General features: G+C 53.3%; 7 protein-coding genes across 7 annotated transcripts; 2 read left to right on the top strand and 5 right to left on the bottom strand.

Moving 5' to 3' along the window:
• Window positions 1-515: 515 nt before the first annotated feature.
• Window positions 516-3414, bottom strand: PG998_000934 (glycosyltransferase family 20; the record flags this gene model as incomplete). The annotated part of the gene is made up of 4 exons (XM_066867752.1): window positions 516-1220; window positions 1273-2946; window positions 3015-3291; window positions 3392-3414. 4 exons carry the CDS (start codon window positions 3412-3414, stop codon window positions 516-518), a joined length of 2679 nt encoding a protein of 892 aa, XP_066736167.1.
• Window positions 3415-10824: 7410 nt separating this feature from the next.
• PG998_000933 (uncharacterized protein) lies at window positions 10825-12862 on the bottom strand (the record flags this gene model as incomplete). Its single annotated transcript, XM_066867751.1, has 6 exons — window positions 10825-10896; window positions 10944-11074; window positions 11126-11238; window positions 11303-11321; window positions 11396-11459; window positions 11564-12862. Coding segments are annotated over 6 exons (1698 nt in total), but the record flags the coding sequence as incomplete, so codon positions are not given.
• Window positions 12863-13565: 703 nt separating this feature from the next.
• PG998_000932 (DNA mismatch repair protein Msh4) lies at window positions 13566-16599 on the top strand (the record flags this gene model as incomplete). The annotated part of the gene is made up of 6 exons (XM_066867750.1): window positions 13566-14228; window positions 14287-14605; window positions 14755-15020; window positions 15206-15475; window positions 15657-16080; window positions 16133-16599. The coding sequence occupies 6 exons, from the start codon at window positions 13566-13568 to the stop codon at window positions 16597-16599; spliced, it is 2409 nt and encodes an 802-aa protein (XP_066736165.1).
• A 1592-nt stretch (window positions 16600-18191) lies between these two features.
• Window positions 18192-19181, bottom strand: PG998_000931 (uncharacterized protein; the record flags this gene model as incomplete). The annotated part of the gene is made up of 1 exon (XM_066867749.1): window positions 18192-19181. One exon carries the CDS (start codon window positions 19179-19181, stop codon window positions 18192-18194), a length of 990 nt encoding a protein of 329 aa, XP_066736164.1.
• A 2031-nt stretch (window positions 19182-21212) lies between these two features.
• Window positions 21213-22742, top strand: PG998_000930 (uncharacterized protein; the record flags this gene model as incomplete). Its single annotated transcript, XM_066867748.1, has 3 exons — window positions 21213-21308; window positions 21331-21991; window positions 22051-22742. The coding sequence occupies 3 exons, from the start codon at window positions 21213-21215 to the stop codon at window positions 22740-22742; spliced, it is 1449 nt and encodes a 482-aa protein (XP_066736163.1).
• Window positions 22743-22838: 96 nt separating this feature from the next.
• PG998_000929 (uncharacterized protein) lies at window positions 22839-25265 on the bottom strand (the record flags this gene model as incomplete). Its single annotated transcript, XM_066867747.1, has 2 exons — window positions 22839-22867; window positions 23015-25265. 2 exons carry the CDS (start codon window positions 25263-25265, stop codon window positions 22839-22841), a joined length of 2280 nt encoding a protein of 759 aa, XP_066736162.1.
• Window positions 25266-26571: 1306 nt separating this feature from the next.
• Window positions 26572-27072, bottom strand: PG998_000928 (uncharacterized protein; the record flags this gene model as incomplete). Its single annotated transcript, XM_066867746.1, has 1 exon — window positions 26572-27072. One exon carries the CDS (start codon window positions 27070-27072, stop codon window positions 26572-26574), a length of 501 nt encoding a protein of 166 aa, XP_066736161.1.
• Between the last annotated feature and the right edge of the window lie 911 nt (window positions 27073-27983).

Genomic DNA, 27983 nt, shown 5'->3' with positions numbered 1-27983 from the left:
TTATGGTTCCTGTTTGGCTAGAAACGTGGCGTGGGTGACACCAGAGCTCGAAGCACTTTTAGCGGCCCTTCTTACTCCAAGGCCGAAGAAAGGCCTAGGCGCCGATGTAGTGGTCGACTGCATGCATGACTGAAAATACTTCGCCGGGGATACTCAATGAAGGAATGAAAAGACAAGACACTGCGATGGGTCCGATCGCCAGCTCGTATCCATGCTTGTAGTAATAAATAGCTATCTATTCTATTGCCTGCCTCTATGCCAACTCGGTCCAGAGTATTCCATCGCTGGTGTCGTGTTTACCCACATCGTGCCCCGATCATTCCATTGTCCAGCCAGGTTAAAGAATGCACACACGACTCCCTCAAGCTCCAACGCCACACTCCGTGCTCCAATGGTCATGACATACAAGAAAACAAACGATAGTCAGGAAAACAGAAAGAGAAGAGAAGATTGGATCCCCGGGGAGCTGAGGCGACTCCATAGTAGAGGATAGAATGTAGGAAAGCCATCCGTTCTCAGGATTGGTTCGCAAGTTTCTGCAGCGTTACGAGAACGCCCGTGACACCTTGCGTTAACGTGCTGGTGGCTTCTGTGTTGCGGTTTCCAAGGCTCACGGTGTATACGTCCTTGATATCAGTCTTGCCTATACAGTTGGCCCATTTGAAAACCTTCTCGTCTTCGCGGCCGTCGCCGACAACCATGACAAAGTCGACGGGGCTAGCCTTATCAGCGTAGGGCGCGTTGTTTTTCAGGTCGTTGTAGATCCGCTCGGCGGCAGTTTGCTTAGTGTAGTTGGTGGATTCCACAACCACACAGCTATCCAGTTGGGTGGCGTGTACATGCTGTCCCTCGCAGGACTCGTTGATGTGACCTGTCCAGTCGCTTGCTTGGCGCTCAGCAATGGAGAAGTCATCGGCCTCCTTATAGTCGAATATGAGCGAGCAGCGTCGGTCTTCAACCTTGACACCAGGTGTGCGCTCGATATAGTATTGCAAGGTGGAGCGGACTGACTCCTTCCAGGCTGCAACACTGGAACGATCGGCAATCTCGGTCCAAGTGCTGTTGCCAGTGAACTTGATGAAGGAACCATTCTCTGCGATCAAGCCTAAGTTAGGGACCAAGCGGAAGAGTCGATCCAACTCATCAGGCCTGCGGCCCGACATGACGTAGACGGTATTGCGGCTATCTTCTACGAGATCGTTCAGGACGGAGAGAGTACGCTGGGAGCTAGTTAATTGAGTGTCTTATGGTACGAGGGATACCGGGACATACCTGAGCATTCATAGGCACTGTGGAGTTCATAGGATTATTCGGAATAAGGGTGCCCTCCAGATCGAGGAAGAACACACGGCGCTGGGACTGGGAGTATCTCAGGCTAAGCTTCTGTAGGTTAAGGCGGGGGATTGAAGTCTGGCTGTGGCGATGTTGTTCCTCAAAGGCGTCATCCAAGGTCTGCAGGTATTTTGTGAACCACTGGCCACCAGTGTGGTTCTTAATGGTCTCGTAGAGCTTCGTCCAGCGGGTCGCCTTCTCCTCGTCCGACATCTCCACGGCTTTACCAATGGCATCTGAGCATTGGCGGTAGCTCCAGGGGTTGACCGAGAGTTCGTTGCCACCGAAGAGAGATGAGGTACCCGTGAACTCGGAAAGAATCAGAGAGCCATGTTTCTTCTCGTCGCAGTGACCATCCTGGCAAGCCAAAAATTCGTGAGAGGTCAAATTCATCCCCTCACGCTGACTGGTGATCATCAAGGCATCAGCGATGGTCAATAGAGCCAGATATTGTGAGTATGGGATATCCTGCTTGAGATATACCAGGGGCTGGTATGCGAGGTTTGCCCAAGATGAGTTCACGCGCGTGACAATGTCCGAAACAGCGGCATCGAGGTCACTGTTCTCGCCCCCAGACAATGCAACTTGAATAAGGACAATCTTGTCACGCCACTGAGGGTTCTTGTTCAGGAACAACTCGTAGGAAAGAAGCTTCTCGCGCACACCTCGAACATGGTCCAACTTGTCGCGAGCGACAACAATTTTCTTGTCTTTGTAGCGGTCTTTCATGATGCTGATCCATTTCTGTACGTCCTCGTCTTGGCGATGTTGGTTGAGGCTGACCGGGTCTATACCAATAGCCTGGGCCACAACGTTCACGAACCGGTCTTCCAGATGAATACCTTCGGCCGTGGCCTCGACGTTCAGGATTCTGCTGCAAGTCTGCAGGAAATGGCGAGTGTATTCGGGAATTTGAAAGCCGATCAAGTTCGCCCCCAGCATGCCCTCCAAAAGCTCCTTTCTCACCGCTAAGCAACGGAAGACTTCCGATGAAGGGAATGGGACATGCAAGAAAAGGCCAATCTTGGCATCTGGAATCTTCTGTCGGACCATAGCTGGAACCAAGAGCAAGTGATAATCATGTACCCAAATGGTGTCTCCACGCTTCCAGTTCTTGACGATCTTATCCGCGAAGTTTTGATTGACGTTGACGTAGAACTTCCACGAATGATCCTCGTAAGCCTTGCTCTTTGGGTTATCAGGAATCTGATAGTGGAAGACGGGCCACAGAATTTGCTTGCAGAAGTGCGAGTAATGGCCGTCAAAGTCCTTGTCGGAACAGAAAACGGTTAGCATGTTGTACTCGGTCAGAAGGCGATCGTGAATGTCATCTCGCTGCTGTGTTCCCTCGAGAGCGTCGGTAGGCATTCCCAAGGTGCCAACCCAAGTGTATTCGCCCTCATAGCCATCGCGCAATGCAGCTTCAGCAGCATTGCGCAAACCACCATTGCCCTGGTCCGAATGGACAATGCGCCAGTTGGCGTTGGCGAACACCCTGTCGTGGCTGTCACTGCGATGCTGGCGAGGTTGCGTGACACCTTGGCGGCCCAGTTCTTTGGCCTTCTGGAGAATCCGCGAATGGTCGAGTATAGAGGAGGGGGTGGCGAGTTGGCCCTGGACATGGGCTGGTCCATCCTGGCGCCCCATTTGGGAGAGTCCCGGTCCGTCGGGCCAAGGTCTACACTGCTCTCGTCATCGGAGGGATGCGAGACGTGCAGCCGTACGCCATCTTCATTTGTGAAGAGGCCGTCGTCCAGAACGGCATGCTCATCCTCGGTGGGGGTCTCTGGAGGGGTCACGGTGGGGTTTGGCGCGAATAAACTAGGTCGGGTATCTAGAGGAGGGCGAACCGTTTTGAGGTTGTTTTGGGGAGCCTTGGCGATTGGCGCCGTCTTTGGAAGACGATCCTTCTTCTTGGGAGCATCTGGCAGCTTGAAGTGCACAGTTTTGGGAAGATTGCTGAGGAATTGTTCAGTAAGTGGCTATTCCTCCTGCGACGACATGGGCCACTGTCTGGCACAGAGGGAAACGAGCCCATATCAACTGGAGGATGACTTACAGAGAAGCTAAAAACACCGTCATGGTGGGCAAGAGGTCTGAGATCGGATCTCAGAGTCGTGCTCGAGTTTCCAGTCTTTGTGTGTTGGTATGTTGTGAGATACGCAAGTAGGTATTTACGTTTGGGAAAAGCGGATGCGTCAAGCTTCCCTTGAAAAACAGTGGCTTATAGGAACAGAATAGACGGCCAGTCCGTGTAAGGTGAACCACAATAAGCAGGTAACAGCTCCAGCTGCTTAGGGCGAGTGACGAGGGTAGGGAGGCTGTGGCTTATGCTTGGTCAGTCGGTATGCCGCAGTCTGACACGGGAAGAGAAGCAAGAAGTTGTTGCTGTTGTTGTTGTTGTTGTTGTTGTTGCAGAAGTAGTAAATAGTGCAGAGTGCAGGCGGCGCAGTGCAATGGAAGTAGGTTGGGATGGAGACTCTTTGGGTTTGAAAGTGACGGAAACTGTCATTACATAAATGAACCTGAACTCAGCAGCCGTGGTCCCAGTTTCAAAGATCAGGTTGATGTCAGTGGGCGTAAAAGAAACTGGGCCCGACGTTGGAGCTTACTTAGACTTTCATGTTGCGCGAGACTGACATGCAAGAAAAGCTCCACCAACGTTGTTCATCGCAACAGTGACTTGGAGCCGGAATCGACCAGGGCCAGGGTCCAGAAGAAAATCCAAAATTAAAGATCAGAGATAATAGACACCAGCCCTGCATGTACTTACGCGCACCACCGACTGCTCTGCACGGCTATACGGCGCGGCTGGCGATTGGCGAAGGGAGAAGAAGAAGAGGAGGAAGAAGAAGAAGAAGACGCCCGTGACGTAACCTGATTTGCTCGGGATTGCAGTACATCTGCCCACCCACATCAACTGCAGGCACCGCGACACCACTGGTCGAGGTAGTGCGACTTTGCACACGCTGGAGAGAGGGCTGAGCTTGGGAAGGGAGCATGGATTTGTTGGTTTGCTTGGGCTCGAGGGGCAGAGGGGCAGAGGGGAGGCTTGGTACCAATTGGACGCAAGCGCCAGCCCAACAGGGGGGCCTGGTCCGACGGGAAACAACTTTAGAAACCCCTAGGCTAATTGTACGTACCTCGTACCTGTTGAGGAATGGCTGGAGAGATTCGTTCTGCGGTTTTTTTGTTGTTTTTTTTGGTCTCCCTCTCGGCGCTAATGTAACAGGATCAGATTCGAAAGCCACAAGCACAACATGGGCCAGCTATGTAGCTGCTGTCTTTTTTGATTATTTCGCTTGTCCCGTTCGCATCAGGGCTGGCAGCTGAAACGTCATCCGGCGGATTTCTTGTCACCCAACAACAGCTCGTCTGCAACGCTGAGCGTGTAGACGGATGGGTAGATGGATATGGATGGGTCGAGAATAGTGCCCGGCTGTGACGCTATTGAGTTTATGTGCTGACTTGAAACTTAGATCTCGTAAGGTCCAGCAAGAAGGGCAAGGACTGCGAGCTTGGAGACGAGGTAGTCGTAGATGCGGTTTTTAGGCTTTTTGACTTTGGAGCCTCGTTAGAAATATGCCATGATCTAATTAATACTCATGTCGTGTTGTGTTGCGTTGCGTTGCGTTGCGTTGCGCTGCGCTGTACTCCGTATACAATCTCTATACACGCCCACGCCCTCTTTTTGCGGAGAAAGCTCCGACGTGCGAATGCAAGAAAACCAAGGAGGGACTCACGGTTCTGGGTTCGACAAATCGACGGCAATCAAGTCTTTGACGTACGATCGGGGTTTGCTGAACGAGTCACAAAATACCGGGAAGCCAAGCTTCGCCTCAAGGGCCTCAGCTCCAGTGATTTTGTCGATCAGCGCAGGAGGTTTTAGTCCGGACGCACAACGAAAGCCCGTACGGTGCCGATGGCCAGCGACCTATGCACTATGTATATACACTCGCAGTATATGCAACACAATTTCGGGAAAGTAGGGTACTTTGAGCAGGCCAGAGACACAGGTCTCGATAGATAGGGGAAATCAAGTAATTGGGCCGTCAGGTATCATCAATTGACACTCTTCTTCGGCAAATAGGTAACTCGTGTGAGGGTTGACAGGCAGTCGAGACTCGGGATGATGGGAGCTTCGACCAACTTCGTCATTTGTACAACACAAACTAATAGCAAGTGCGCTTAGTACGGATGGGTCCTACCAATACCTACCTTAAGTATGCGAATCCTCGGGAATCCTCGAGCAAAATCTCTGCGCTAGCTTCGGCTCAAGATCCTCCAGCCAAGGGAGAGAGAGGATGGCAAGATGGACAGGGGTTGCGCACCCACGGGCTCCAGCAAAGGCATGGCTAGCAGGGATCTTACGGAATCGCAGCCAGCATGCCGTCGGTTTGAACGTTACAAGCAGACGAATATCGGCCTTGAAGGTCGGGTTTGCATTGCCAATGATACTGCTAACCAATATCAGGCAATGGAGGAGCCGGCCTGACGAACTGCTCATCGTGCTGCAAGTGCAGCCACCCTCACCATCACCAGTAGTTGTCTCGTGGTGGCCTGGGCCTGGCCTTTCGAAGCATCTCCACCCATCTATCGCGAGATATGGTCGCGACAACGACAACGACAGCTGCGACAACTGCGATTTGCGCACGCTGGCTAGATAGCACATGCATATCCCCGTCTAGCTAAAGTCTATTCCCAGCTTGGCCGGACCGGCAGGAGTTTGGGGCAGGGTGCTTCATCGCACCCGTGGATCTTGGCCTCTCGGACCTATCCTTATAACTACTGGCATAAGACGCGATGCGGTGCAGATCCCCCAAGCATCTGAAACCGGAGGCAGCGACGTCTTGCTTACAAGGCGTGACTCAACCGCATAAGAGGTATATCGTGTAATGTTAGGGTCCGGTGGCCACAGCACCCGGCTGCCCTTGCTTCTTCCAACGTGTATCTGAAGCCGCATCGAGGTTTGCCAAGGCGCAATATGGAATTAGCCGTTCGCAATGAACTCTCAACCTTAGGTCAAGCCATGAACTTCGTTTACCCGAACATATCAAATAACTCTACCTAGGAAGCAAGTATGCCAAACTCAATGGTGCGCATAACCTAGCACAACCGACAGGCCCTGTTTCTGCCGTCTGCTTTATTGTGGTGTTTTTGACACCCGCCTTACGACATGTTGACACCAAGGCAAGCGTCTGTGCAAAGACTTGCCCAAGATGGGAATCCGGTTGACCTGTGAATGGCTTCTCGCCCGCCAGCACGGTCGGGTGGTCTAGAATGTAGCACGGCGTTTGATTTGGCAGAGGTTGCGTCTTGGCGGTGACAGTGGAGATACATCAAACCAAGTCGTCGACGTGTGCGGGGGGAGGCAGGAGGGGAAGCTCTTCGAAACTTCCCTCTCTTCCAAGTCTAGTCTGAGAGCTTCAGTAGCATGTGGTTTTTACGTCTACACGCCGTAAGGTGGCATGGTTTTTCTTTCTTTCTTTCTGAGTGCATGTAGCCAATAACTAGGTTAGGGAGGGGAGGGATCCAGCTGTTGGTCTTGTCTTGGCCAGCTCACGCACGCACGGGAAGTCTAACGCAACTACTTGTCTCTCTGGAACAAGAGATGCTACCTTCCAGGTCTAACCTCTCGCCATCTTCAACGACAACCATTTGATGATACTACGCACACATGCACACACTTACTTACATGCAGATACAGTCGAGACCCACCTGCAGTGCATTGCAATAAATAATATGTAATGCCTAGCACACCCATTGCCAATCCGACGTGCAGTTGACGCAAGCAGAACCGTCCAGACCCCACGTTTTGGATGAGTAAAAATACACTTGCAATGTGGTCGGGCAGAGAGGGTTCAAGCGCCCAACGACGCTCGTCTCAAACCAACCGACCAGTCATCATCGAAATGGCCACTCGTGCTCGATCCTGGCAACGATAGGGACACATGCATACGCACTAGGAGCAGCATGACTGTATCAACAACCCCCGGCTGCCGGCCTCTCTCTCTCTCTCTCTTTCTATGCACGTGTACTCGGGGTCATTTCGAGAGAAGGGTGTCGTTCTGTGAGTTGCATTCGGGCTAATATCAAAATAGCATCAGATACTCGGATGTACCTACATAACTGTATACCGGCCATGATGAGACATGAGGCATATAATCCGATGGACGACGTTAACACGCTCTGAAGCCGAGCTGCCCGAGAACTCCCGAAATGGTGTTGCAAGTTATGGGTCTCCGGTCTCAATTCGACCACGGCCTTGCAACCCTCCCAATCCGGCCTGCCCGGCGCTCCTTGCGAGCAAATGGCATGCTCCAATAATCCCGGACATTTCCCCAGACATCAATGACTTGTCCATCGTGGCATCCACTCCTGGTTGCATACGCGAATCATCCCTTGGTTTTCTAGTTTTTAGTTTTTGCCCTAGTTTTTCTCTGGTGACATGTCAGAATGCTGTGATAGGACACCCGTTGATGCGTTTTGCAAGGAACTTCTGCTTTCCCCTAAGCCCCTCCAAGTCACATCCATTCTCTTTCGTGTTCCTTTTTGGGGGGTGCATTCAAGGTCGACTCTGCTCTCCCTCCTTTCCAGCCTCTTTCTTTTTTCTCCCCCGGCTCGGCCCAATTTACAAGACCTTGGTAGCATTGTTTGGGCAGTACCCCAACCCTTATTGCTCACATCGATTGTATTTGGCCCCCCAAGTTGATATCAATGTACAATGTACAATGCTGGATCTACTGGGACGGGCCGAGACCATTGGTGCAAAGACTCATCCCCCCCCCCTCCCTCAGTTCCTCAACCGCGACCCTTCAGATCAACTGAAGGCTGGGTTTGCGACAAGAGGGCATTCCCAACGCAAATCGGCCATCGTTCCAAGTATGTGTACACGATGTGGTCATGGTAAATCATTCCAATCACACACGGGTGTACTTGCCTCTTTAGATTAGAAACCGACCAGATACAACGTAGACTCGCTCCAATGGAACGGTTCGTCGGTATTCGGACCTTGCATATATGGCAAGGTGCATACGCATCTAGATTGACCCCAATAAACGCCACACAGCGCCCGCGGGAGGTTCGCCTGGCAGTGGACGGCGTGCATGATGGGTCAGCCTGGGCGTGACACGAATGCTACCATAGCTTACTGCATGGCCTGGGACAACATAATGCACCCGTTCCCATTCACATTCCTGCGCCCTTCTTGCAGGAGTCTGTGGGCTATGTCATATAACAAGGCAATGTCTCCAAGACAACTTGTTCCGATATTGGATAGCCCATTTCAAGAGTCCCTGATTTAAGATTCATTGACGTCAAGGCAGGATGAGGAGGGTCACACAGGAACCAACTGGCCAAGTAATCCATATCGTCTTACAGAGCCTCCGGGCTGAAAGTTGTCTTACGTGATAGATGTCGTCGGTCGTATATGTATTCGTGCGCGTGTGTGTGGTATTCGCATGTCCTCGGCATCGCATCCAACGCGCGGCATCTGCGGGATTTCAGGAAAGCGCTGAAATGGTCAAATTGTTACAAATAACATGTGAGATGGGGTTATCGTTATGTTTCCCCCTCCGCCTCCAACATGGCAGCCTGCCATCTATTCGATGCTCAAGCGCCGAGATCGCCCATCAACCCCAGCTGATTGATTTGCAGGGAGCCTGCACCTCGAAGCATGGATGCAACATCCGGACCACGTCCCTTCAGGAAAACACCAACAGGATGGTCACACCTTTCGATGGCTATATGTTAGAGGTGCATCTATCTTAATGGGGTGTGGGGATGATCCCTTTCGATCGAGGCTGTCTGAGCTGGCCCAATAAGTTGAAATTTTGATGTCGCATCGCCGAACACGGTTGGAGGACTACTAATACATGTTGGGAAATGCATCAGGTCTCAGTGCCGGTCTTCACGGAGGATAGTGGCAATAAAATGATCGGCGGCAATGCCTTGGCCCGGGGTAGCACTCGACAGATTATCGTTCCAACCTCACTTCATGGCCGGGGACCCGACTGTCAGCTCCTCTTCCCGGTTGGGGTATCGTACGACTTATCGGCAAAGGTAACGAGACTCGGTCGTTACTTCTATCTGCCTCTCGACACATGCAAGCTGGCCTCTCGGCCGAAGGGGGTTTGGTCTTCTTTTTCCCATAAGGGCCAATGGCGTAAAGCGCGGCACTGAGATAAGCACGGAATGATTTGCATTCACTTGCGCATGTCGGCGGGAGATGGTCTCTCCTGAGGGTGTTAACCTGATGAGTTGGCTCCATAACTTGTGTGTGGTTTGTACATAACCAAGTGTAGAATATTTCCCCAGACTACTGATGATGTGCGAGATTCCCCACGTCTGGAAACATCCAGAACGGCTCATGCTTCTCCGTGAACCTGAGCGAGCCGGCAGCAATATGCGCTCCCCAGAGATAACGTATCTGCCAAAACATTCAGTCCACGTGCTGTAACATCAACCGCTCAAGGAGAGGATGCTACTCTATGCTTGCTAGCTGTGCCAAGATATCACACGTTTTACATTAGTTGGCTTCTGATAGATTAGCGGGAGTTTGCTGGTGACTTCTTATCCAATGAAATTGTATACCCAACGCGAGGAATTGTAATATCCAAGAACAGCAGGATCTAAATCTGGTACTTTTTCGTACATTCTCCAATGTGCCTTCTTCGACTCCGCCGGAACAGGGCCCCCAGAAACCCCAACCTTCCTCCTCTTGGCTCAACGGTCACCAGCGGTATCTCCGGAATTCATGGACAGCTCAAGCACATCCTGATGGAAACAATAAGACCAGCCAGCATGACTCTCGAACATATTGCGCCATGAGGAGGGGGGCGCAAGGGTAAGTAAAACAGGAAGAGACATTCGGAGAGCTGGTAAGTTCAATGACAGGGAAACAGAAGCAAGCGATAGCCCATTCTCCTTGGCAATAATATTGATTGAGGAGTGAAACGCTTTTAGCCCTGTAGTATTCGGGTGGTGTAGCGGTGTCGTTCTGTTCTAACGTTAAGGGACCGTGAGTGAATGTGTTGATGCAAGACACAAGTTGACTTTGACCACATTCGCCAGAAATGCCCCCTTTGATAACAAACTTCCTGGGGAAGCTAGGTGTATACTATGTCCACTGTGTACGACAAGCCAGCAATCTTTGTGAATGGGAGAATGCAGATTTGCAAGTGTAGAACCTAATCATTTCATGGCAATCCAGTCGCGCCGGCCCCGCAAACAGCTAGACTGTCGAGCTTGGATTCTGAAAGCGAAATCGATCTCTGTTGGTGTCATCGGTTCGCTTATACGAGCGTTACTGGTATACAGAAGCAATGGCTTGCGCATCTCCTGAGTTGAACAAAGCATCAATAACTTTCACTGGCCATGATATGCCAGGAACTTTAAATCATTCAGAACTGAACCGTCTCTGCTGCTCAGATATCTCATTTGATCAGGTAGGTACACCTTTCTGCCTTACTGCTACTCTGATACAATTGCGAACTATCGACACCATAGACGCACTGCTTTATCCTTGCCGCCGCTACCTACTCGCGAATCGGTAGGGCTCCAATCCTACAGAAGCCGGTGTTAGAACAGCTCAAAATTTTGATGAATCTCACAGCAGCCTCGTAGATGACAACCATGGGTACTACTAGATGGGGAGGGAATTGAGAAATACGTACCACGGCCCATACTTCGTCCTCGTGGCCTGGGAGGTCCACGGCCAGCTTGAATGTTTGCATGTTCCACACTATGCACGCTGTCAGTCGATATCACTTATAGACGGTCAAGCTGGGCCTACCTTTCAGCGTGGTATCCTTCGAACAAGAAACCAGCAGCCTCGAATCGGCCGAGAAGGCGCATTGGTAAACAGGAGCAACATGACCACGTAAGCTGTTCAAGAATCTTCCGTCCCTATGATTTGTACACATTAGCATACCGAAAGAACTATAACCATAATTCGTCGAGATCAACTTACTTCGCACTCCATATCTTGACTAGAAGAACAGTTGAGTTAGTATAATATACATAAACTGAAGTATCCCTGGAAGATCAGCCGGGTGAAACGTACCATGATTATCAAAGCTAGCGCTAGCAATTAGATTGCCGTCCGGCGAGAAACTGCAATGATTTATCTATAACACCGAGGTTAGTTGCTATCATTATCAGGTAGTAATCTTGCATGTCGCAGAACCGCACTCTAGACCACGTTCGGTATCAAAAAGGTCAGTGTACTGACCTGCTTCTGATGGCCAACCATCCTTTGGAGAGGCTTTGTACTCTCGCTCGGGTCACCCCATAGGTACATCGTAAAATCGTCGCTTGCTGAAACAAGTCTCTCAACGACTTTACCTTGACGCATGGCGGCCTTTTCGAACCGCTCTTTGGCCTTTGCTCTCTTGGCTTCTACGGTTTCGGGGACATTCCTTGTATGATCGTGGTATGAGGTCCTTAACACAAAGTCGCTTGACGTGGCCAGGTGATTTACCCAGTGGGCATGGCCATTGAGAGTATGCGCTAGTGTTCCATCAGCGGCATTCCAACATTTTATGGTCTTGTCTTGACTGGCAGTGTAGATTAAGCCAATGCCTCCCCACCGAACACACGTGACGTTCCCCTTGTGACCGGAGAGTACATGCTCAGCACGACCAACGATGGGATTCCAGACCCGGACAGTGCCATCTTTACTTGAACTTGCCAGGCGCGGTGTCCCATCTTGCCACATGTGGTAGGGCTCCCAAGCGAGGCCAGTTACCCACTTAGAGTGTCCCGTCAGAGCTTTTCCTATGGGCTTGCCAGTCTCGGGATCCCATATCCGAACAGTCTTATCGTAGCTACCAGTTGCTAACCATGTTCCGCAGGGGCTCCACGACACTGCCAAAACCCATCCTGTATGCCCCGTAAGTGTGCACTTCGGAGTGCCAGTATCAGCGTCCCATATGCGCGCTGTGCAGTCACCCGAGCCAGTGGCAAGCCATTTGCTATTTTTCGGTGAGAATTGGCAAGCGAGAATCGGCTGGCCATGACCTGAGATCTTGTGGGATAGGCGAGTTACAGCCTGGACACGAAAAACGCTCTGAGGTTCGGCGGATAGAGTCAGGGTGGTCTCGAATGGGTTTGCAACACCGTGGCTTCGCAAAACAGCCAGAAATTCGGACGGCGAAGGATAGTTGTCTAGTATAACATCGGACCCGGGCAAATGTATGCGAAACTTGTATGGAGTAAACTCCTCCTTGTCCCGGCCAAGCAAGGTGTTTAGGAGCAAGGAGACGTTCTTCTCGCTCGCGTCCGCCAGAGGAATTTCGACGACCTCGGCCAGTTGGTTTGAGTCGCTATCAATGAAGCGAGCCTTGAAAGAGCCGGCTTCGATCGGGGCGGGTGTCACGTCGGCCTGCACCTGCGAGCGCTCTAGAACTTCGCGACGCTGCCGCTTTGACGGGGAGGGGCAATGGTCGCCATGGCTGGTCGATTGTTGAATTCGTACGCGACTGTCTTGCGCAAGTGTCAAGGCGCTTCCCGAAGACAATAAGGCTTGCGATCTGGTTTAGAAAAAGAGGTTTTGCCAAAGTGTCACCGGCGAAAATTCACCACTTGACTTTACTGGACTCTATACCCAAGGTAATACCCTCGAAATAAAAAGTTCAGAACCGTACCCCACACTAAACATTTAGCAGATCTAATCTTTTATCGATAAAAGCAGCTTTTAGTGGGACGTTGGGCAACATCCCCCACCCCCCACGTACCCCCCACTTCAAATGCAGGGAAGGAAGGACCAGCCAGCAGTCAGCAGTACCTTGAGTACATACACCCGACCCAGGGGTTTTCCGGGGTCCTTCCCACCTGCCCAGGTACTTACTATACATATAAGAATTCATAATTCATAAGTAGGGCAAGAGAAGGCACGAGTTAGAGGGAAACATGATGGCTCCTGCCCGATCTCAATCTGTGATGTGCGTTCCAGATGCGTCGGGTAGAATAATGTCTGCCTCCTAACCTGTAGGTCTGCCTCAGACATCACTCACCCAGGTGCACAAATCTGATCGGGGAGCGTTCGAGATCTACGTGCTCGCTGCCTCATCCAATTCGACCCTTCGATACTTACTGCTTGGTGACCTGCCCATTCCAACCTGTCGACTGATCTGTTCTCGACTGGGGCACGCGACATTATATCATGTGTTCATATTAGCCCCAGTCAACTTTCTCATGTCTCTCCGCCAGCTCATCGAATCCATGCGTTCATGATGTCGTCCCCAGCACCACCGAGGTGGCCGTCAGCGACACCACAGGGCTCTGTGGCTGGGTACCGGCGCTTGCCCAATTCCTCAACTCGGACTTCGACGTCGACACCGTACCCTTTACTTTGGGCGGGACGGCAGACCCCTGCTAGCCAGTCGACCTCTCAGTCGCGAACTCGAAGTCGGTCTGTGGCGAGTTCTTCGTATCAATCCGGCCACCGTCGCAATGCGAGTGCATCTGGGCGAAGGTCCCGTGCAGCCTCATCAGTATGGGGCTCTGACGGCCATCAGGTTATATGTGCCATCAGTGAAGCACGCGGCGTGTCCCCATCGGTCGGGTTGGCCTTTATCAATGCCACGACAAACGAAGCAGTGCTCAGTCAAATATGCGATTCCCAGTTCTACGTCAAGACGGTCCATAAGATAGAGATATACGGGCCTTCGGTTATCCTGATGGTGAACACTGCATTTCCACCGAACCCGAGATCCAACTTACTATCTATCCTCGAAGAACGACTTCCTGGGACGGCTATAGAAGGCCTTGACCGCAAGTATTGGTCCGAAACGTTGGGTCTTGAGTCTATCCATACACTCTCATTCCGTGAAGATCTCGACGCCATAAAAGTCGCACTCCAGGGCAATTACTATGCCACATGCTCTTTTTCAGCAGTAATTATTTCCTAAAATCCCTCTTTGCAGACACATTCAATGCTGACTTGTGATCTAGGCGATCAAGTACATGAAGCTCGCGTGCCACTTGACAATCATGTCCCATTCCTTGCGCTTAAGATACCAGCCTTCTGAGGATACTATGATGATTGATATTTCTACTATTCAATCTCTTGAGCTTATGCAGAATATACAGAATGCAATGTCAAAGGACTGTCTCTACGGCATACTGAACGAAACATTGACGCCCATGGGTTCCCGCATGTTACGAAGCAACATTCTACAGCCATCTACACAAGTGAGAACCCTGACGCGTCGCTATGATGCGCTGGACGAATTGGCCGTGAAGGAAGACATGTTTTTTGAGATACGGAAAGGTACGGCAATTTGTCATGCCATTGTCTATGCCAATGCTAACAAAACGAAGCACTGAAGGGGTTTACGGATGCTGAAAAGCTTTTGACAAAGGTGACCAATGAATGGCCAAGGGGAGTGTGCATACAGCAAACTAACCCCTGGAAGCTAGTAATTGTACCTGAAGGGGCATCGATATATGCTTCGGAGCAGGCTATCAATCACGTCTTGATGATCAAGGTCTTCGTGTTAACTATATCACCATTACATGAAGCATTGGCCGAAGCCGAATCGGAACTGCTCGGTCAAATCCGAACATATTGCCGGCCAAATCTCACCCAACCTGTTATTGAGCTGATCAGAGAGACCATCAACGAGGATGTGACATTCACGAAACTCCCAATCGACATGTGGCATCAGAGAACATATGCAGTAAAAGTGAGCATACTTCATATTGCTTTTCGGCATTCGCTGATAGTCCTCCAGTCCGGCGTGAACGGATTGCTTGATGTTGCCCGCCAAACATATAAAGAAGGCACGGATGACGTGCACCAGCATGTGGATGATATCAATAGTAAGCATCATGCCTCTGCGGCGACCCGCCCTGCTAATTCTGCATATAGGAGAGTTTCGAATCCCCCCTGGAGATCAAGTTCGATCAAGATCGGAAGTACTGGCTAAGAATGCGGGAGTGCGATTTGGAAGGTCAAGCATTGCCTGACATCCTCATCAACCGAGTCCGAAAGGGGAGCTACGTCGAATGCCAAACTCTGACCCTTGTCCAACTTAACACTCGTATCACAGATTCCCACAACGAAGCGGTCATGCTTAGCGATCGGGTAATACACAGCCTTCTCGACTCTATTCGTGAACACATCCCCCAACTATTTTGCGTATGTGAAAGCATCGCCCTCCTGGACATGATATCTAGCTTCGGGCAGTCGGTTACCGTTAGGGATTATATCAGACCAGAAACCGGAAGCGTATTGGCGCTCAAAGCAGCTAGGCACCCAATATACGAAAAGTGAGTACGATGTTCAAAGTCCAACTCCACGTGGGACTGACAAAACACAGTTGATGCCGCAAGGATTTACTCCAAACGATGTCTTTGCCAACGAACAACACCGGTTTCAAATCGTTACAGGTTGTAACATGAGTGGTAAAAGCACTTATATCAGAATGGTGGCTTTATTGCAAGTCATGGCTCAAATCGGCTGTTTTGTCCCAGCCGAGTTTGCATCCTTTCCAATCATCCATCAACTCTTCGTGAGAATGTCTACCGATGATAGTATTGAAGCCAACATGTCAACTTTCTCTATAGAAATGAGAGAAATGGCCTTCATACTTAGGAATATCAACAAGCAGAGCTTAGCTGTTATCGACGAGCTTGGACGCGGGACCAGTACGAGGGATGGCCTTGCAATCGCCATCGCGATATCAGAAGCCTTACTTCAGAGTGATGCCTTTGTGTGGTTTGCGACACACTTTGAACAGCTGAGTATGCCCACAGATATGGGACCAGTTTATGGCCATACTCTAACCGTCTCTAGCCGCGGTCCTCGGTAGTCGCCCTGGCGTGCTCAATCTACATCTCGAAACCGAGGTTTCGCGTAGCAACGAGCAAGAAACACCCAAGATGACAATGCTATACAAAGTCAACTCTGGACCAGCCCAAGAAGAGCATTATGGAATCAACCTGGCCCAAACGATCGGATTCCCTGAGCAGTTCATCGAGATTGCAGAAGATGTATCGAGTACCCTTGTGAGACAGGTGGAAGAGAGGAAGCGAACATCGCAGTCAAGACAGCTGGGTTTGAGACGCAAACTCATCCTGAACCTATTCGAAAGTTTGGTTCAGCTAAGAAGTTCCGACATGGATGATGCTGCCCTTGGTAGCTATCTGAACCAGTTGCAAGGCGAGTTCGTGTTACGAATGGAAGGTATTGCGCAGAATGGCCAAGCATCATATGAAGATGGCGCTGAGAGCGTCGTCGAGGGAGAGAATGCAATGGAATAAGAACCAGGTGAAGATTATGATCGCGTTCACAACAGCCCAAGGGACAGAGCTCATGCAAATTCGCAGGTCCTGCTGGCACAAGTCAACCGGATTAGATACGGCTGCAAACCATTTCCATGTACAGAGCTTTTCTACAACGGCCATCACGCCGCTATATGCACATAGTGAACCTCTCGTCATTCTGTGAAGTCCTTCAATTTCAAATGGCGCTCGACAGAACGTCCTCTACTAACATCTTCGGTGCTCATCATTTCAGCATGCGTAGAGCAACTGAAGCCAAAGCAGTTCCTGTGTGGTAAGTTAGAAAATAGACGGTGATGATGAATGTCGTTAGCCATGACTTAACATGTGTGGCCTACGGGCAAGGATGTGGTGGAGTAGATCAATGCGACTTAGCCACCCGCTGCCGTCTTTTGCTCCTGGAAAGCAATGCTCGTGGGAGTGTGGGTTGGAAGATGGAGCTCCGACGATGGTGGCGGCACAGGCAAAGCTGTGACGAATAACGCAGTCGAAACTACGAACATGAGGATGGCACTTTTCATTTTTGGCGTGGTCGGAGGACACTGGATTGGAGGAGTTTGGGTGGAGGGGGGTAATGGATTCTATTGATGCTGTCTTGAAGAACCCCAGCAGTGTAGAAGTCTAGTACATTGTTGCAATTTCAGTGCTGACGCTGGATCGAGGAGTAGAAGGGTGCTTTATAGCAAAGCTGTCAGTGCATGCATAATATTCTATCTGCTCTGTATAGCATGATACATGAATGGTCTGAAACCGATCCATGCGACGGTGATGCAGAATCACCAGTTCCCGTCTAATGGGACCCTACAGCAAAAGCAAAGCCTGAGTATGAGCCGCACGTGTCGAAGTCATTCTCAATCGGCACATTTACCCGACCTTGCCAAGGCCTGTACCCGCGACCGTTGCAATTGTACGTAGGCTAACAACGTACTGAGAACCAATCCCCAAAACTTCCCTGCGCTCAAGAACCGGCGGTGCAAGTACAGACAGCAACCAGTTCTCGGGCTGCATTGCCGTCTTTGGCACCGAGTTTGGCTGTCGTGAAAACACTCTCGTCTTAGTTGGTAAAAAGAAAAGGGCGGCGGCGTTGCGCTTGTTCGTATGCGACATGGCATGCCTCTGGAGGCCCAGCCCAGTAGCCAGACGGCCGGGTCGAGAATCGGGAGAAGAATGTGATCGGGCAGTGTCCAGCGGTGATGAAACCCCTCAGGCAACGTCCTCGCCCTTTCATTTCGCCGTGACAGTTGCCTATCAGTCGAAACCACGCCACTTGTTTTGCGCTCGTTCTCAGCACGGCACCACGTGCTTGGCCCGGCATATATGGCTCATCCCAACCCAGCTTTATTCAGGCACGAAGGCATGAGCTGCAAGCGGCGCTGGCAGAGGGGCGGGATGCCAATGCTCCCATGCAGGGCTGTCTCTTGGATTTGCTCTGCTCGTGTGCAAACCCTCATCGCAGCCCGCCCTGCCTTCCTCAATCTTGGCGTGCGACGGCGGCGTTCCGACGAGGCCCGAATCCAAGGGATACTGGCTCAGGCGCCTCGGACTCCTCGACAATGAGGGTGTTATCAAGCTTAGGCAGCCTCTACCACCTCTTCTGTTGTGGTGACCGTCACCTGGACGGCAGCGTTGATGTCACTCCACGAGACGCGGTCCTTTACCCAACCGACATCGATCTGGCCGCAGCAAACCACGAAGATCTTTGGCTGGCCGTTCACATGCATCACCTCCACGGCGGTAGGCGAGACCAGGTCCGTCATAACAATAGAGGAGGTCGACTCGGCGCTGACGGGGTCGACGACCAACTTCCACAGGATGCCGTCCATGTAGTTGGCGAGGTAGAAGGACCCATTGCCCCCGTTGACATCGGCCATGGCCCAACCGTCGCAGTCGACGACGTCGTCGGTGGTGGTCTCGACGGGGCCTAGAGTTCGTAGCCGGTCCGCGTCGGGCCCTACCGGCACCTTGCATATCGTGCCGGCGCTGGTGTTGGTAAAGACGACGAAGTCGCCGGCGACACGCATGCGGTTCAGGCCAAAGAAGTCGCCGGCCGACTTGATTTTCATGGAGTCGTCCGAGATCAGAACAGAGCTCTCGCCCGTCTCGATGTCCAGCTGCCAGATGCAGTGCTTGGCCGAGTCGGCCAAAAGCAAGATGCGTTCTGTGGCGGCCGTGAGACTGAGGATGCAGCCCGCCTCGGGGATGGTGGCGATCCTGATGGGCTCCGGGGCGGCTTTGGAGCCGGGGGTGAGAGCAATGCGCCAGATGACGAAGTCGGAGAACTGGGACTTGGCCATGTTGATGTTGGCGGACACGACGGCATACTCGTCGTGGCGGCCCTTTAGGGGGCAGATGTTCATGATGCCGTTGGAGGAGGGAAAGGTGCAGAGCAGCTCGGGGGCGGCGTCCTTGTCCTCGGCCTGGAAGTCGTAGACTTCGGGCTGGTCCAAGCGAGTCAGCAATATGCGGCCGTTGGGGCGGACGGCAAGCCCCTCGACCCATGCGTCGGAGGGCATCTGGGTGATGAGCACCACGGGCACCGAGTCGTCCTCAATGACTGGCATGTTGATGAGTGGAAGTAGAGGCGGCTGGGTGAGGTTTCGTGGGGCAGATTGGGTGGATGTTTGTGCTGTTGGTGTTGCCCGAGGGAGACTTGAGAGAAAGATGGGGATGGGAGTTTTGGCAGGTTGCTGGACGAAGTATAAAAAGAGCAGAGGGAAGAGGAGGAGGAGGAGGAGGAGGAGGAGGAGGAGGAGGAGGAGGAGGATGCGGACGAGGAGGCGTAGTCAGTCCGTCCGTCGTCCCGACCACGAGCCCACGTCCAGGGCCATGAGTCCACGAGCTCTCCACCACGACGACTACTGCTAGTTTGCTAGAAAATGGGACTGGGATGGGAGGTGCAAGCAGCAAGCAGCAAGGTGTGCAAGGTGGTGCTAAATTAAAAGGGAGGGGGTGGTGGGTGGTTCCCGAACTTGCGGAAGCTAGTCGAACTCTATTGACCAGCTAGTAAGTAATGCAATGCAGTGCTGGGTGGTATATGTTTGCAGTAGCCCGGGAAGTAGTCGAGTAGTATAGGGTGCTCACGTATAGTAGTATAAGAAGCATGCTAGCAGCCCACCGACGGCCGTGACAGCCCACTGTATACACTACACACCCACCTGCGCAGAAACGTGCCCACGGTCCGACCTGAAGTGAGGCGTGCCTGTCGGACGGCGGACGGCGTCTCGAGTCTTGGTCCAGGCTGCAGGCCACGGGCCCGGCAGGCGAGAAGGGAAGAGGAAGAGGCTTCTGGACCTAGCGTGCTCAGCTAGGAGGAGCCCCCACTTGGACTTGCTGGGTTGACTTGGGATGGATGCTTTCCGATACGCCAGAACCAACAATTCGCAAAAGTGGTGTTGGCGGGTCGGAAACACTGCTCGGGTCGTCAGTGTGCTTCGCAAAGTACATATGTAAGGGTTCGAGAAAAGACAGGGGGGAGGAAAAAAACTTATCAACCCCCCTGGAATGCTCCTCCCTCGGCTCCCGTCCGCTGGTCGGCTGCTGCCCGTCGTCGAGATGCGTAGCCAGCGGTGAGTATAGATTGGTTGGTCCCGTCCCGGACACGTTTTCCAACAGCTTGGTCACGACGCTGCTGCTGCTGCTGCTGCTCTTGCTACCGGCCATCCCATCCCTGGCGCCCTAGCCTCAAGCGAGCGACGCTACCGCTGGCGGGCTGGCGCGCAGGGCGGCCTATGGCGCAAAACGGGCGCGACAACGCACCATGGTTGTTAGCACGTTGGTCGCGCGACCTGGAGAGGCGGGGTTGTTGGGAGGAGAGCTCTCTGCAGCAGCATCAAGTGGATGTTGTTACTGCCGAAGCTATCGACTTGGCGGGACCGTGTCATCCATTGCCACCGTCGCAACAGGCAACGGACGAATGCGCCTCGGGCATTCTTGGGCTTCTTGGGCTTCTTGGGCTTCTTGGGCTTCGTGGGCTTCGTGGGCTTCGTGGGAGGCCAAAGCGGCGCCGATGCTACTTGCCCTGGCCTGCTGGCCTGTTACATGCAGCAGCAGAAGACTTGTTCGGCATTCTAGAACAGATGACTGACTGGCAGTGACAGGGCGCTAACGAGTCCTCGACCAGCTCGCTAACACATAAAGTTCAGAGGCACGATACATGCAAGTACAACTATTAGTACGCACTACGTCTTTAGCCTAAAACCCCGCCGATCGTAGCCATCACCAATTCCTTATCAATCCCGTCGGGCTTCAACACTAGTTGCTGCTCGAGTAAGGGCCACTGCCATCGACAGCATTCTCTTATATATACACACGCTCTCGTTACGCGTGCGGCGCGGCCAACGAAATTGAGCCATGGCATTTCGCGGCTGACGGCTGACGGCTGACGGCCTGCACCCCTGCCCTGCCCTGAACGGTCGATGTGTTCACTTTGCGCCAGCATCATGCGAAGAACACGAAGGCGGCTTCATCAATCGGCCGCATCATTCGATTGGGCCTTGCTTTCTTTCAGAATGCGAATCATCTCTGGCGATTGGAAGCCAGCCAGCCAGTCCGCCCAGTCACCACCCACTTGATTTGAAGCTTGGAAATGAAAAATGGCGCTGCTTCACCGTCGTCCCGCGCTCCTCGCCATCTGCCTCGCCTTCCTCCCCTTTCTCTGGCTGCTCTGGCGGCCCCCGATCTCCCTGGCAGTCGCCCTCGCCGTCCACGCAGCAGCCGGAAATCCACATCGACGCCAGCGGCCCGCCGCCCGGCCCCGTGAGCCTCCATGTCCGCCCCCCGCCCCGCCACCACCAGACCGGCGGCGGCATCGACCTCTCGTCCCCGCGCGCCCGCTTCATCGCCTGGCCGCTCAAGCGCGTCTGCAATGAGCAGGCGACCGCCGGCGCCTTCGTCCCGGGCCTCGTCTTCCTCTGCGACAACAACAGCGGCGGCCCGGCCAACATCCGCAACTACATCCTGACCTGCATCCGCTACGCCGTCGAGTCCGGCGCGACGGGCCTCGTCATGCCGCGGATCGCCACGTCCCAGCCCCTCGGCTACATGTTCGACGAGGCGCACTTCCGCATGGCCTTCGGCGCCGCCTGTCCGCAGATCGAGCTTTTCGAGACCCTCGAAAACGTGCCTCGGCAGCGGCAGCGGTGGCCAACAACAGCGGCTCAGAGTGGCAATGGCGGCCACAATGATACTAGTTCAGTTGCTAGTCTGGCGCAGCGGAATCCAGGGGCAACTCCGGCTCTGTCGGCTGCAAGCGGCGCCGACGCCGCCAGCGCCAAGTCGAAGAAGGAGCCGTACGAGGAGATCCGACCCAAGGACTTCGGCGCGCGCGGCGGGTGCGACCCGCGCGACCAGAACCGACACACGCACCGATTCGGTCCGCAGTTCCGCAAGTGGCTCAACGAGACGGCGGTCGAGCGCGGGCTCGGCCCCCAGGCCGCGGAAACCCGCGCGTGATGCGGCTGGCGTGGGGTGTGCTGTGGGACTGGATCGCGCGCGCCGACGGGCCCGAGTTCGTCGCGACGTTCGGCGGCCTGCTGCGGGTGCGCGAGGACGCCCTGGCGCTGGGCGAGCGGGCCGCCGAGGCGATGCGGCGCGAGGTCAAGGACGGGGCCGCGAGCAAGAAGAACCGGAAGCGGTTCCTCGGCGTGCACCTGCGCACCGGGAGCGACGCGCTCCAAGAATGGCCCTCGTACGATCTCCAGGTCGACGGCTACTCGGCGGCGGCGGAATCGCTGGGCTACCGTGATACCGTCGTCTATCTCTCCACGGGAAACCAGACGGAGGCCTCCAAATTCGCTAAGACGGCCGCCTCGCGGCTCGGGATAACGGTGCGGACCAAGGAGTCCCTGCTTCAGGGCAAAGACCTCGAAACGCTACACAGCCTAAGCTGGGCCCAGCAGGCGCTTGTAGACTTTATTGTGCTCCTGAATGCCAACTACTTCGTCGGCGTCAGCCCGAGCAGTTTCAGCATCAACGTGGCGCTGAAGCGTCACCTCCAGACCGGCGACGTACACACCCGGCCCTGGAGAGTCGGCGGGCGGGGCGACGGCCTCAGCTGGCTGACCGGTAGTTATGAGAAGTATTGGGACGACGGGCTCTTCATATTCGATGGAATGTGGCCATAGAGCCACCCGACGTGTCTAGTATGGCCAGGTATAATAATGTATTAGTCATGTATCAATTCATTCATTCTTCGTGTGCATTCTAATAAGCGAATGGTATCAATCTACCGCCCGCGACATGAGGATATCTAAAACGAAAGGAAAGAAAAAGCATTTACACGTTTTCGCCGCCGTTGTCACGCCATACATGGGTATCTCCAAAGCTGAAGGAACTCGAACCGCTATTAATTCCGCCATTTCTTCTCCCATTCGGCTCACTCGCCGGCACCCCCCACCCACATCATCCACCCCTTCTTCAACATCGATAAGATCATCTGTGAATGTGATGGCCGACTCGTCCGGTGTTAACGGCGGTGGAGGGTCCTGGTAGACCCAAGGCTGCTCGAGGGGGGCATTCATGCTCGGGTTAATGAACCTCAGGCCCTTTTCTTTATCCTCGTCGACCGTGCTTAACCGCCGGGCAAGCCTGGTAGGCATTGAAGCTTGCTGGGCTTCGCGATCGGGATTGCTCTGTGACCCTGGATCAGAGTCGCGTTTCAGGCTACGCAGTGCCACAAAGACCGTCAAAGGTTTGAACCGTCGGTTGAAATAGACGCTGTACCAGATCGTGAGAATTAGCAGCGGGGCCACCAGTCCCGCTTGGATAAAGGCCTTCCGTAGTGACAAGGTACCCAACATGACGACCTGGAAGAACAACAGGCCGATGATGATGCGCGACGAGATGATGCGCCAAGCGCCGCCGGTGGCATGTTGAGGCTGGTCCATAGCATATAGGAGCTGATACTTGTACGCGTAGTACCCCAAGGTGAAGTAGCAGACACCCACCAATAAAACGAGGTATGACCGCGGCATAATGCTGTAAACCACACAAAGAATAAAAACCAATAGCGCAGTAGGGAGGTAGAAGCCATAGTTAAACAAAGTCGGCTGGACCAGCTCGGCAAAGTCCCGTGGCGTCTTGGCGCCCATCCTGTAAACAGGATAGAGTGAGACGCTGCCGAACTGCAGGAGTCTGAAGGGCATCAGACCTAGGCTCTGCAGCATGATGAAACTGATATAGAAATCAATAAGGCTGGCGATCGAAGTAGCCAGGTTTCTGGCAATGGTTCCCGCATCCTGGTTCACGGCATCCCGAAGAGAGGACCAGAAAGTGGTAGCCGACCCCGTAATAGTGAAGACGAGGAATACGTTGAAGAAGGTGAAGAAGAAGTTTTTCGAAACCACCGAAAGTTCCACGTCCCCCTGAGAGATCATACCCTGCAGGTTACTGAGATAGTCGTACAAGTACGGCACAGCGATGTTGAGCAACGATACCACAGTTACAGGCAAAGCTGTCCGGACGAGGGCCCTGATGAGTTCATGGTTTCTGAGGGCGGCGCCAAGCGACGGTGCAACCCTATCGATAGTGCAGATGCTGACCAAACTGGCCACAGAGATGACTGGAAGCACCCAGACCAAGGTAAGTAGAGTAATGAAGATGGTGATGAGCCACGACTGAGTTCGTCTCTTCAGGCGTGACGCGTACGTGTTGTGCCATACTATATCCGATGGACTGGGAGCCGGCTTGGAAAGCAGCTCACCCGGACGAGGGTCGACTAATGCTTGTATAGCCATCTGACTAGCAGCAATAGAATCCATCGTAACAAAGGCGGTGGCCTGAGGCTCGTACTCCTTCTTCCTTGCCGCTACGATCTTGGCATCTAGACGGCGGAGCTTTTCCTCAAAGTAGTCGATTGCATCTGTCTGGCGGCTTCGCATCTTAAAGAAGCCAAATCGAATCCGAGTGGTCGGCCGTGGTCTTTCACTCATCAGATTGCGGAGGCTCTCATTGGCTAGCAGCCTACTTCCCTCCCGGACACCGTCCTGTTCCGTATCAGCGTCGTCACTGGTAGCTTCGCCATTGGCAGCGTCGTCGTTGCCCTGCGCTGGTCTCCTGAGGCGAGGTTCTGCGGCTGTCGACTTCTTGGACAGATATGCTGACCAGGCCTCCTCCAGCTTGCGCAGGGCGGCTTTGCGATCGGCCATGAGGCCATCAATCTCAGCCCAGTTGCGACACAGCGTGACCGACTTGACATGACCGATCTCGAGGTTTTCGACAAAATCCTTGATCTTCTCCTCAGTACGCAGATCCTTGGGAATACCGGTCAGGCGGAATGTGCGGTCGGTGATGGTTCTCTGGGTGCCCAAATATTCCTGCCTGACTTTGATGATTTTGAACGTCTCTGTGTTTAGGTAGTATATAACCAGGAAGGAGAAGAACCAGGTGAAGGCGAGATAGGCCCATAGGTAGCTGGACTCGGCACCCGGCCCAAATCCATTGTTGTCCCCATCATCTACTGCGGTGAAGGGATTGTAGCCATAGTTGTTGAAGTCGTATGAAGAAAGCGAAGCGTCGTTAGATTTGTCGCCGTCACTGTCACCGTCACCGTCGCCAGGTACCGGCTGGATGGCGCCAAAAGTGATGTTGATAGGCCAGAGTACGACGGCGGCGAAGAAGAACATAACAGAGAACAGCCGCATCGACATCTTGAAGAAGGAGAGAAAGACATAAGCATCAAGGCCAGCGGATGCTAATACCTGCTCGTCGGTGACTCTCCACAAAGCTGGCATCCATCCGAAGAAGGTGTCGGGGAGGGCGGGAAGCGCGATTTGAGGATCATTGTGTCGCTTTCGAGCGGCATAGAGGGAAGGCCATCGTGGTCGGAAGAACTATTGTGTGGTTGCAAATGGTCAGAGACGGAGATAGATGCAGGAAGCGAATAGTTCTTGAGGCTTCGACTTACACAGAAGGCGAGAAACGCCGACGTACCCAGTACTAGCGAGATGACAAGCTGGACTTGAATATCCTTTGAACCCGGCAGGATGGCCGCCTCATCGCGACCGCATGTTGTGTTTTTGGACACTGCCCAGGCATCCATGATCGAAGCGAATCAAGGAGCCGGTGTCCGAGAGTGATGCGAAGCTCGAGCAGCAGGATTTCGGGCGAGTCGCGAAGCTTCCTTGTCCTATCTGGCCTGTGAACTGTGTGTGTCGATGCGGATGTTTGGAAAAACGGGTTGAGGGAGGTGTGATAGGAACATATTGGATCTAGGATGCTTTGGTGGATTGGGGATGACTTGGCGAACCTAGTGACGTAGCATTCGCCAAACGGCCGTTCTGCAGCGGCATGTACATTACAAAATCATGCAGCCACAGGCGTTCACCCGCTGAGACAGTCCACTAAGCTCAAGACCTTCCGTGCTTTGTAGGCCTTTGCCCGTTACGTGGTCGTGCTCAGCCATTAACCACCCCACTACGGAAGTTCCAGGGGTCAAGTCAATGCCGGACAGTAAGCAGCGAGGCATGCAGCATGCAGCATGCATACATCAAAAGCTCCTGTCTCGGCTGCATCGCTCACTCATTCCACGCTGACATGCGCTCTCGCCAGGACGGTACTTGGGCGTCTTACGAAAAACACTCACGATAGACACCGGATGAAGCACACACACACACACACACACAAGCAAGAACACGATATTGTATTGACGGCGGCTAGGAATCCACCACATTGTCACTTGTCGTCATAGACAATGGCAGAGTTTGCATTGAGTATCCCGGTATGTGCGAAGCGTGATGGGGAAAGAGAGCCGGCAATCGTCCGAAGTCAGGCAGGAGTACCATAAGTCATTGACAATCTAAGACTGTAGTGAGCAAATGAATTAATCATGGAGGCAAAAGATGAATCTGGGGCCTTTGGGACACGTACCTGAAAAAGGAAAAGAAAAGAAAGAAAGAGGAGAAAATAATGGATGAGAGTCTCGCTGCGAAACTGGAGGCATCAAGAGCAGCTCAATTAGACGGAACGTCCGGCGGCAACGCTCCCGGTAGGAAGTGGTCTCGCGCCAGGGTGGGGGCGAACGGCTAGACTCTGGCTCAGGCCGGCTGCCTTCTGTCCGTAGCTATCTCGGATGTGTGTGGCGGCGAAGGGGAACTCGACGAGACGGCCGTCGATGATCCAAGAGTGGCGAACCGAATGGCCTTCTCCCTTGGAGATGTAAACACCCGGGCTGATGGTTCGCTGGGTACGATGTGCCGTGATGTGTGACACAGACGCGGGCGAGGGAGGTGAGTAGGCCTCGCTGGCCGGGCTCATGGCGCATAGACTGCGAGGGCACTTGCACGAGGACGAGGACGAGGACGAAGAGCTCAGGCTTGAACTGCTGTCTCTCCGGGTCGGGCGGTAAGGCTGGCGGTCCTGGGTGGGCGAGGTTGGGAGCTGGTCGTCGCCACGCCTGCCTGCGCTAGGAATGGTGGGATCAAAAGATGATAGCATGCAAGTGTCGGAGAGAGGCATTCTACTGCGGCAGTAGAGTAGGTCGGAAAATCAGCGAGGCGTCAAAAGGAGCGCGCAATGGCTTCCCTTATATACAAGTATATTGGCAAGGTAAGGTGAAGGTAAACAAGCTTTCAGGCCACTAAGCACCTCGCCTCGGAAACCTTCGCTCGCTCGCAAGACCTTTGTGGGATGAGGGGCACCAGGGGGGCGCAGGATGGCACTTGGCTTTCTTGGCCGCTTGGCCCAAACTCAATATCGCCATCACTTGATACCCGGTTGTCAACGGTTGTCAAGAGGCTCGACAGTTGGCTGTCATCCCAAGGTCGGCGAGACGTCTGGGAAAGCATGCAGACATCTTGGGCATCTTCCTCTCCAGCCTTGGCAGACGGGGGCGACGCACGATGCGACTAATACCAAGTACGGCAAGAGACGGTGAGACTCGGTCGAGTCGGTGCAGCCGCCACGGACATTGGCAGATACGGGCTTGGCCATGGCCGCAGTGTTCCCACCTCATGCAGTCTCGCTTGGCAAGATAGACAGATTGATTGCTGCGCAATGCGGCCGTCGTTGACAGGTTGGATAGACTCATCAAGCCCCGGATTTTCGTGCTGCCAGCCAAGCCAAGCCAAACAGACAGCGTGTTGCCGGTTTAGGAAAGCCGGTCGAGTGTACGCCGCCTCTCATTAGCCCACACGGATTGACGGGTTGCATATACAAAAATAGCATTACGTGTTGAAACGGAATTGATGCTATCGCTACGTCCGATGACCCTCTTGCTTGCCGAGTCAGTGTAAGCGACTCGTGCCCAATTCACCCAAGAGGTCACTGTCGCCCTCAGCCCATACGCTACGAGTATTGGTAGGAGCAAACAGGGTGGACAGGCTGAAGGACGAAAACTCGTCTATCCCCCCCTCCACCCTTGTCGTGCT

This window comes from Apiospora kogelbergensis, assembly GCF_038363985.1.
Source record: "Apiospora kogelbergensis strain CBS 113332 chromosome Unknown utg000001l_segment0_segment0, whole genome shotgun sequence".
Taxonomy (NCBI): domain Eukaryota; kingdom Fungi; phylum Ascomycota; class Sordariomycetes; order Amphisphaeriales; family Apiosporaceae; genus Apiospora; species Apiospora kogelbergensis.
The sequence above is the reverse complement of the archived record's forward strand: the minus strand, read 5'-3'. Positions and strand labels throughout refer to the sequence as shown.